The sequence below is a fragment of the Podarcis vaucheri genome (genome assembly GCF_965113315.1).
Source record: "Podarcis vaucheri genome assembly, chromosome: 13".
Taxonomy (NCBI): domain Eukaryota; kingdom Metazoa; phylum Chordata; class Lepidosauria; order Squamata; family Lacertidae; genus Podarcis; species Podarcis vaucheri.
The window spans coordinates 26,474,823-26,485,689 of record NC_138751.1 but is presented as its reverse complement, the minus strand read 5'-3'; the positions used below and the strand labels follow the sequence as shown (position 1 = coordinate 26,485,689).

The window sequence follows — 10,867 nt, the reverse complement described above, 5'->3', positions numbered from 1 at the left end:
GACCAACTGAGATATGAGATTTAGAAGTGCCAGAGCCTCAGAAGTATGGTGCCCATAAATATTAGACTTCATTGACTGACATACAACCAGCCATAGCAAGAAGGCATGTCCTTGAGTCCTGTACCATCTGTTTCTGATTCTTACATTCATATTGAATATATAACACAGGAAAATAAAGGAAAGAAAGAAGCATACTGGTTATAAATGTTTATAATCTCTGACTGCTTTGAGCTATGCCCTAGAAAAGCACCCTGGTTATTTGAGCAACACATTTGACAAATGAAATCACAGGTTTTCTAGAAACTGTGCTCTGAAAGGTGAAAACTATTACTACAAGAGAAGGAGAGTTCATGAGGAAAAAAGTACATAAGGTTGTGAAGCGAAGAGTTAGTACTCACAACCAACATTATAAGTCCGCTTCTAATTAATTTACAGTGCAATTGTGTGCATGCTTATTCAATTAGTAGTAAGGCCCACTATGCTCAGTGGGTCCTACTGCAAGTGAAATGGAACTACAATTACCATGTTTCTTTGAGGGAAGCAATGTGCTTTTAATATATGGTATGGTTGTGACCTCAATCACTGCATGACTGGAACAACTTTTGCAAGTCCCAACCTCTCCTTCCCCTGTGCACCCCAGAAACATGCTTAGTATCATTCCCAATCCTTCAGAGTCAACTGGGAGGAGTGTGGAGAAAGCATGGGGAGAGAAGAAAGGAAAATTCAATCGCACTTGCAGAGATCATTGCACAACATAAGCTTAATTCTACATCCCCAGTAGATTTAACTAGGGGGTAGAAAATAATAGAATATAGTGGTGCCATTGAATTATTTTTTTATCACAATCAAGTAGAACATACCAGTGGATAAAGGCTTGTTCAAAAGTAGCAGCACCTATGAGAACTTAATTCTGTTCACTATATCTCTATGCTCATTTTTTAATTATTATTTATCTTTTCTTCCCACAAGTCTTTTTAATGCTCCTTTTACTTCCTGATTTCTGAGTGTATATATGAGTGGATTTAACATGGGAGTCACAATTCCATAGAAGGCAGAAATTATCTTGTCTAATTCATGGGTACTTTTAGTTTGTGGTTGGAGATACGAGAATATAGCAGTGCCATAGAAGATTGTTACTACTGTCAAGTGGGATGCACATGTGGAGAAAGCCTTCAGTCTCCCACCTGATGAATGAATTCTCAGAATTGCCACAACAATACGCAAATATGAGAAAATGATAAAGGCAAAGGGGGCAAGCAAGGTAAGAACGCCAGTTAAGAACATCACCAGTTGGTTCATGGAAGTATCTGAGCAAACCAACTTCAAAACTGCTTTGAGTTCACATGTCAAATGGTCAATCACATTTTGTTTACAAAAGCGAGCTGGCATGGTATAAATCGGGATTACCCCCAAGAATATGCCACTTGTCCATGTCCCAGCTGCTAACTGAATACAAAACTTCCTGCTCATTATTAGTGTGTAATGTAGTGGACTGGAAATGGCTATATACCGATCATAAGCCATGATGGCCAAAAGGAAGCATTCAGTCACACCCAAGCCAACACTAATGCTCATTTGCAAGTAACACATTGTATAGGACATGGTTGGCTTGTCTACCAGAAGGTTTGCAATGGACTGTGGGACTGAAGATGTTGAATATACAATGTCAAGGAGGGAAAGGTTACTGAGGAAAAAGTACATGGGGTTGTGCAGTCGAGGATCACCTGCAATCACCAAGATGATGAGGCCATTTCCCACCACTGTTATAGAATACACAACAGTTATGAAAACGAGTAATCCTATCCTTGTCTTCGGTCTACCAGAATAGCCGATAAGGACAAACTCAGTCACTGTCGTCTCATTTTCCTCTTCCATATCCTGAATTCAGTATTATCTGCAAAGACATGGAGAAAGGAATTCATCTAAATCAAGGCCACGGTCAAATTACAAAAACGTTATGCAAGTAAGCCTTTCAGTCAGAGAGGAGGATGGCTTTTTCTTATGATGCTTTATTTATTTTATTTAATCAGAAAGTTAGCGTGAAAATATTACTTCTCATCAAGTATCATAGGAAAAATAATTCACATTGTATAATTTAAATAATTCACATTGTATAATTCTTTGCATGCATTCTTTTTATTCAAGTGAGAGTAGGAGATTTTTGATTAAATTATGAAAAACAATACTTTGAAAGCAATAAAATGTAATCCAAAATGTATTTGTTTAGGACTTTTTAAGTTTATAAATATGCTATATAAAAAACAAAAACAAAAATGCATTTTTGGTAAACAAAAAAACAAGAAAACATACTCAAATTTATAGACAAGATTAATAAAGATGTAAATATAGTTAAAATAAAATTATTATAAAGTATTAATTATTTACCTTTTCTTAAGAAAATAAATAAATGAATGTTGCTTAGCTATGATTTTATTATTCCATTAATTTACAAAAAGAACCATTTTCCAGTAAACTTTTTATCTTTATTTATGATTGTTGTTTTGGTTGTTGGGGCACCTTGGAAATATAGCTTTTTGTTGCAGGTTCGGAATATAAATTATGCTAAATCATTAAGCGATTCAAAGCACATCCCTGGGCATATCTACTTAGAAGTAAGCTCCATTCAGTTTGACTAGAGCTACTCTAAGGTAAGTGGGTATAGGATTGCAGTCTATGTTGAAACATTTGCATGGTGATGAAACAACTGAACTAAAACTCACCTTACAAACAATATATCTTTCTCCACCTATGTTAAATGAGATACATCCAAATGACATTAATAATAATGTTGGAGATGTGAATCTGTTAGGACAGCTTTAACACATATTTGATAGTTATGCCCACTTATTTTGGAAATATGTTTTACATGATTTTTTTAAAAAATGAACCAGTACATCTAGAGCTGTTAAGAATTTTATTCATGATAACTTAAGTTTGTATTGCTGTGCATTGGAAAACCTCACATTCGACTTTAGGAATAATTGAAAAACAGCAACAACACTTCAATGCCATTAGTGAAGCTGATATATTCCCTAGAACTTAATTACAGGAAAAGTGAAGGAAAAATTTAGAAATACCAATAACAAAATAAACCACTACCATGAAACCATTAAAATAAATGAACAATTGTATTAGGATGAGTGCACTGGCATAATATCCAATATAGCATTTCAGTGGAAAGACTATTTTATTAGGCAGACATGAATTTTATAAAGTATAAAATAGGAAGCACAACCAGCAGCATTGAAACGTGCTTATTTTTTGTCATTTAGTTTTGAATACCTTCAAGAAAATCCTTTAAAACTCTGCTGAGAATCTCTCTCACTCTCTGGACACCTGCCACCGCAAAACAAACACACACATCCCTACTGGATCTCTCTCAGAAATATGAACTCAAGTATTTCACTTTATATACCCTAGAAACTGCAATATATGACTTGCCTAAAAGCAAATCTATATCCAAGCAATTTTGCTTCATCTGATTGCAGTTTGAATATTCACAGTTTGTCAAAACAGAGCACAGCATCTTTCAGCTGGATAAATTTGGCAAGAGAAATAAAGAATGAAATGAAAACACAACAATACCTTTAAATGCTTTTGCCCTTTAAGGCTCTGTGGATGTCCTGTGTCTGCATTTGTTATTAAATCAAGAAGCAGGATTCTTTACATTACATGGGAATTGCATCCAATCAGTATGTGGAACAGTGAGAAAAATCTAAAGATGTTTGAATGGCAACTAGGAAAACTAATTCAACATAATCTTTTATGAGATTTCAAAATAATAATAATAAGAAGAAGAAAATTAAGTAAAACTAGATACCGTATAAGAGGATGCATTTTGCATCTCTTTCATGATGGCATCATAATTGAAAATTTGCAGAATTGTCCCTGTGCAGCCCCACAATAAATACCTGCATTAATAAAGTCTTCTTTTGTGTTCCACAGAACAAAAATCCAACTATTTTGTTGTTGTTGTTCCATATAACAGTAAAAAAAAGCCCAATGGGACTTTGTTTGACTTTGTTCCTTAGTTGCTTGCTATTTTTAATGAATACTCTCCCTCTTCACTCTCATTGGTGCATAATCCCAGGTGAATGAATCAGCATTCTCAAGTATATTCTTAAACAATACAAACTTTCATGCCACTCTGCAGGAATATAGACCTACATGATGCTTAATCTGAAGGAAAACTTGTGTTGGACAGGTCCTGCTGGTGAGCCTCCCATAGCCTCTTTGGAAAACAAGATGTTGGATTAAATGGGCTTTTTCCTGTCCCAGCAAGAAACTCCTTGTGTTCTTCTTTGCTGTGTATAGGGTAATTAGAGTCAAAATGAACACACTGAAAAGTAGCTTCTAATATCCATGCATTCACAAGATTGTTTGTTTAAGAGCCTTAATTCCTGAATGTACCCAGAAATATAGAATCATAGAATTATAGAGTTGAAAGCAACCCAGAAGTTCATCTAGTCGAATCCTTTGTGATGCAGGAATCTCAAATAAAGCATCCATAACAAATGACTTTAAAAAATCCATGGAGGGGGCCACCAGGGGGCACATTGGAAGATGGCCGACAATAACATCTCTCTGACCCACACGAGGTAATTAAGAGGCTGATATGGTGAGGGCACTTGGCACGAAGCCCTCGGGTGAGATCGGCTCTCCCTGACGCTGTCTCTAATTGCGCACTGGCTAGCATTAGCTCGAAATATATAATTGGAAATATATAATTGGAAAGAAGCTAATGCACATACATCAAGTGAAGATTGGGAGTAAAGACTGCTGATTAATGGGATCTCTGTGAGCGGAGTGACGGGCTGGACAATAAATCAAGTGAAGAATCATCATTAAAAGATTGGTATGTTGGAGTGAAACGGAAAGGGGGGGAGGAAAAAACTTTTCCTTTTTTTTTGGTCTTATGTGAGTACCAATAACCCTCCCCTCCAGAGAGAAGAATCATTGCAAATTACTAATCACAAGCAGGAGATTAATAACTGTGTGGAAATGAATTACTGATCAAAGAGAGGACTGGTGGAAACATCGGGGAATGTAAAGAAAGTTTTATGATGCAGTTACAAATGGAGTTTTGTTAAGACAGGCTTGTCCATAGGAGGACGAGGGGGAGGAGAACCATGGTCATCGGAATGTGAATGTATGGTTATCGGAATGTGATCTTGACCTGGCAGGGCCCCCTGAGATATAGATTGGCAAGCCTGTGGAAATCAACGGACAGACTGTGGGAATGTTCTTTACGGAGGTGTGGAAATGGTGTCTGTCCTTTATGTGATATGACTCTTGGAGAGTGTAAAACCCACACAGGATATGTTTGTTTTCAACCCACTTGTGAAGATTATCAGAGATAACAAAGAAAGGAATATATGATAACAACAAGAAGATGAGGAAAATAACAAAGAGACTATCTGAACAGAACTGGATAGAACTGTTTAATTAAAGCAGCAGCAAGAGTGATGTTTGGATCCCTTTCGGAGCTTGAAGTATGGGTACCCCCAACAAAATTCTGGCTGTATAATTTGGAACTAATGTGATTTGGAATTAATGTGATTTGATTGGCCTGTTAATAAAAATTATATTAAAAAAAAATCCATGGAAGGAGAGTCAACATCCTCACAAAGGAGGCCATAGGATGGTCTATGGATATTGCCAGCTTCATTTTTGCCTTTATTTATTTGAAGATCTTCACAGATTAGGGTGTGTGCTAATGTGAACGGGGCTAGTAATCAAACTTATTAAAGTGTTGCATTAATATCTATTGAGGCATAGTGGGTCACTTTTAGAATTTATACTGGAGTGACATGGATCCTAGCATTCACCACCATCTAATTGCAGTCATATAAGAAAAAGTGCACAACTGTGTTTTCTGGTTCCATCGCCTCTGTCTCTTCCCTGTTGCTCACTCTCACTAAATTGCACGTTGGAAGGGCTGGTCCGAACAGTAATAGCAGGCAAGCACCTTCATAGTCTTGTTTTTGGCACCTCTTGAAAACCTCTTTTTCTTTTTTTGTTTTGTTTCCACAAGCCTCCCCAGGCATGTAATTTCAACATGCCATTTTATTGTGAAATATTGTTTTTTAAAACAGTCAGGAAGGCTGATCAATCACCAAATGACTGATATATTGCAACATAGCAAACAGCCTGCTTAATAATTATGAAGAATAACTCAATAGTGTGGAAGGTACTGTATTTTTAAATCTCAAAAGGAAGGTTTGGACAACAGCTTGGACTGGAAGGATTAATGATTTGGGAGTTGCCGCGACATTAAACTTCAGAGAGTTGGATAACAGCCCAGACTGGAATGGAGCCAGTTGAAGCTGCGCTAGCAAAAAGACAGTTGGAAAAGTATATTACACAAATAAAGCTATACTCGACAGACGAAAGGATATATGATTTCTGACATCATTGAGAATCGCAGAGACAGAGACAAGAACTTAGAGTGTTATAATTGAGATGTGCAAATATGGAAACAACAACAAGAGGCAGAATTGAGATTTGGAGTTATGCTTCAAGGTCCAGACTATGGGAAGCCTGAAAAATTAATAATTAAAATTTTAAGATAATTTGACCTTTTTATTTTAGTTTTTTCCCTTTTTTATTTGATTATGATTTGATATATTAATTGGATGTTTTTTATTGGGAAATTAATAAAAATGATTTAACAAATAAAAGCACAATAAAACATCAAATATTAAAATTAAATTTAAAAAATTCCTTCCAGTAGCACCTTAGAGACCAGCTAAGATTGTTATTGGTATGAGCTTTTGTGTACATGCACACTTCTTCAGATACATCTGAAGAATTCATAATCTGAAGAAGTGTACATGCACACAAAAGCTCATACCAATAACAAATTTAGTTGGTCTCTAAGGGATTTTTTTTTTATTTTGTTTCAACTGCAGCAGACCAACACGGCTACCTACCTGTAATCAAACATCAAAAACTTCCCTAAACAGGGCTGCCTTCAGATGTATTTTAAAAGTAAGATAGTTGTGTATTTCCTTGACATCTGATGGGAGGGTGTTCCACAGGGTGGGCACCACTACCAAAAAGGCCCTCTGCATGGTTTCCTGTAACCTCACTTCTCTCAGGGAGGGAACCGCCAGAAGGCCCTCAGAGCTGGATCTCAGTGTCTGGGCTGTACGATAGGGGTGGAGACACTCCTTCAGGTATACTGAACCAAGGCCATTTAGGGCTTTAAAGTCAGTACCAACACTCAGTGGCGTAGCGTGGGTTGTCAGCACCCGGGGCAAGGCAAGTAATTTGCGCCCCCTAACCCGTGTATTTTAGCACTCGAGTGCGAGCGCCCCCCCAGATGTTGCGCCCGGCCCCCCTGCACCCCCCACGCTACGCCACTGGGGCTGGGGGCGAGCGAAGGAGCCAAGGACCCCCCCAAAGGCTTAGCAGGAATTTATTAAATTTATTATTTGCGGATCCCCCGCGGGCCGAGGCAGCCGAAGCCCCCTCCCCTCGGGCGCCTCCCCGCCCCCTCCTCACCTTGGGCTGTAGGTGGAGCTCCAGATCCGGGCTTGGCGAACGCCTCTCCTCCTCCCGGCCGGGTCCGGGGGCTTCCAGCTGTGCTCCGTCCTCGCCCCCCCCCCCCGCGGCTGTGACTTGCACTGAGAGCCGGAGCCAGCGGCGCCCCCTTCTGCCGGGAGACCCTCGCCCGCCCGCCGGCTTCCTCTCAGAGGGTTTTGGGGAGCGCAGGGCATGGCGAGGCCCCTCGGAGCTCTCCTCCCTCCCAGTCGGCAGAAGCAGCCGCCGCCTGTGGCTGGGCCGAGGGGATGGCGGCGGCGGCGGGGTGCGGAGGCTGCCCGTCGGCGCTGCTGCAGCGGCTGCTCCTCCTGTGAGCAGTGAGTGGAGCGCCGCCGCAGCGGCGGCGGGGGGCGCACGCGCGCTAGGGCGCAAGGCTGGCGGCGGCGGCGGGGAGCCCGACGGAGGAAGGAACTTGTCCCTTCCCTCTGGACTCGCCCCCCCCCCAGATGTTGCGCCCGGTGCGGCCGGCACCCCTGGCACCCCCCACGCTACGCCACTGCCAACACTTTTGAATTGTGCTCAGAAACGTACTGGGAGCCAATGTAAGTCTTTCAGGACTGGTGTATAGCCTCCATACCTATCAAGTTAGTGGCTGTATACCCTCTGTGTTAACTTTATGTGAACCATCAAGCCACTCAATATATCTTGGATGGTTCCACCCAAGATTTGAGGATCCCAGTGATGGGTGAGCACAGTTGCCAGGAGGCTTCCAACCAGAGTTTATTCAGGGAGCATCCTGACATTGCTGCAGAAAGAGAGAGAGCCACAGAGAGGATTTCTGACCCCTGCATGGACCCACCCCTAGGGGATTTTCAGGTGCATACTTTGGGTATCATATCCAAAAAGGCTCTGGGCAAGTATTTCACAATCTGTCATATCCTAGGCAGGGGGCGGGTGTGTCTGTGAATGATGTCATCCCACTTAAATTATGCTCAGTGTGGAATGCCTCTGTGTATCACGATGAAGTTGATCAGATCGTGCTGTACCTTTGGCAAAATGTGACACTGAATCTGCTTTCTGCCTGCTTCCCTGTGCATCCAGATGATTTCTGAATGCTGGGTTTCGAATTGAATCACTGCTGGTATATTGATAAAGCCTTGCCCATGGGCAGTGCCATTTTTTATTTTTATTTTTATTTTTAGAAAAAGAGGTGCCAGAACTCAGCATGAACACCTTCCTTTTTCTCCTAGAATGGCAATGGTACCCACCTGAGAGGTGCTGGAACTGGGTTCTGGTGAGTTCCAGCTGAAAAAAAGCTCTGCCTATGGGCTGTTTCATTTAGGTTCTGTAAGTGCTTTTGCACAGATAAAATTGGCTAGAAGAAATGCTTTACCCATGAGGATATCCTCATGGGTAAAGCATTTTTCTCATCACTATGTATTGGAATGAATTTTTCTTTTTAAAGTCCTCATAGGTTCATATTATGCATTCTCCCCAGAGCTTAATTTGCTATAGAGAATTTGTTCATTATTTGAATATATTCTGCTCTCAGGATTTATAGAACCACTGGATTGAGTAATTGAGTATATACAGTGGATATGTTATATAAATGAAAACTATCTTTTTGTTTCTATTTCTATTATTATCAATATTATTCACTCTGTTTAGAAAAATATTAATGCAGCTCCATTACCCCCTCCCTTTCACCCAAAGAAAACTGAAAATATAAGTGTCATGACAGTTTAAAATGATGTCTAAACACACTAGATTCAATCAACACTATGACTGCAGTTTCTTCTCCACCAGCCTTTTGAGCCCTCCTAACACATCCTGGTTTCTCAGTGTATAGATTAAAGGGTTTAACATGGGTACCAGTGCTGCATTAAAGATATAAATAATTTTGTCACTAGCCTGTTTGTCTTTAGACTGAGGTTTGATGTATAGTGCTATAGCATTTCCAAAGAACACCAGCACCACAGCTAGGTGAGATCCACAAGTAGAGAAAGCTTTCAGTCTGCTTCCAGATGAATGGATTCTCAAAATGGCCACAAGGATACGTGCATACGAAAAAAGGATAAAACAAAAGGGGAAAAGGACTGTGCAGGTGCTGGTGAAGTACATTGACAGTTGTCCCACAGCCATGTTAGAACAAATTAATTTCATGATGGCTGTGAGCTCACATGCAAAATGATCCACCTCATTATGTCCACAGAAGTGGGCAGGGTTTGCAAGACAGGGAACAATAGCAAGTAAGAAGGCCATTGTCCACGATACAATAGCCAAAACAACGCAAACTTTCCAGTTCATGATAAGCATATAACGGAGTGGATTGGAGATGGCAACATACCGGTCATAAGCCATGACTGCCAACAAGAAACATTCTGCTGATCCAAGGTATATACCAGTGTACATCTGAATGTAACATTTAGCAAAAGACACGATGGGTCTGTCCACCAAACAGTTGGCAATAGATTGTGGAACTGAAGATGTACAAAGACAGATATCAATGATGGACAGATTACAAAGGAAGAAGTACATTGGATTATGGAGCTGAGGATCAGCTATGACTACAAACAGAATGAGTCCATTTCCGATTATGTTTCCCAAGTAGATGATGGTCATTAAAGCCGCCAATCCTATCTTTGTTTTGGGATGTCCAGAAAAGCCAAGGAGGACAAATTCAGTGATGTCAGTCTCATTCATTTATACGCTCTGCAGAAAGATTTTTTGGAGTGATCAAGGAAGATATTAAAGATATTCAATATCTGATATAGCTAGATGATTAACCATATTTAATCAAACTTATATATAAATCTAATTTATATGAATATTGCAAACCAAGATATTGATACCATTAAATTGCATCAACAATTTTTAGGATCTGAACTATAGAACTGATAGCTAAATAGATAATCAAGCGGAGGGGGGTTGGGGGGATTGGGTTGTTGTTGTTTTTATTTTGATTATGTATTTTGTGGCTTTATATTTTGATTTTATTCCGTGAACTACCCTGTGAACCACCCTGAGACCTCTGGGTATAGGGCAGAACAACAACAACAACAACATGCATCACATAACTGATATTCAAAAAACCCAGTGACATTGTAGGGAAGGAGACTTGGGGGGGAAAGAACATGTACTTCATAACCAGTTTGTCCAATATGCTCACTGAGTAGATCCATTTAATGAAACCTCACATGCTACATGTTACATGCTACATGCTACATGTTATGTATCACTGTGTCCAAATTAATTTGCTGAATCAGCAAAGCTCGAAACAGTAGGAAATATGAAGTGCATGAGACAATACAAGGGCACAACTACCAACTGCAAGTTTATGTACACGAGGCATGCACTGCAATGCAAACATACTATTTCATGA

The 10,867-nt window shown here is 39.9% G+C and overlaps 2 protein-coding genes across 2 annotated transcripts; both read right to left on the bottom strand.

The window, feature by feature from the left end:
* Window positions 1-945: 945 nt before the first annotated feature.
* On the bottom strand, window positions 946-1,875 carry LOC309516580 (olfactory receptor 13H1-like; the record flags this gene model as incomplete). The annotated part of the gene is made up of 1 exon (XM_082195341.1): window positions 946-1,875. One exon carries the CDS (start codon window positions 1,873-1,875, stop codon window positions 946-948), a length of 930 nt encoding a protein of 309 aa, XP_082051467.1.
* Window positions 1,876-9,264: 7,389 nt separating this feature from the next.
* On the bottom strand, window positions 9,265-10,188 carry LOC309517295 (olfactory receptor 13H1-like; the record flags this gene model as incomplete). Its single annotated transcript, XM_082196437.1, has 1 exon — window positions 9,265-10,188. One exon carries the CDS (start codon window positions 10,186-10,188, stop codon window positions 9,265-9,267), a length of 924 nt encoding a protein of 307 aa, XP_082052563.1.
* Between the last annotated feature and the right edge of the window lie 679 nt (window positions 10,189-10,867).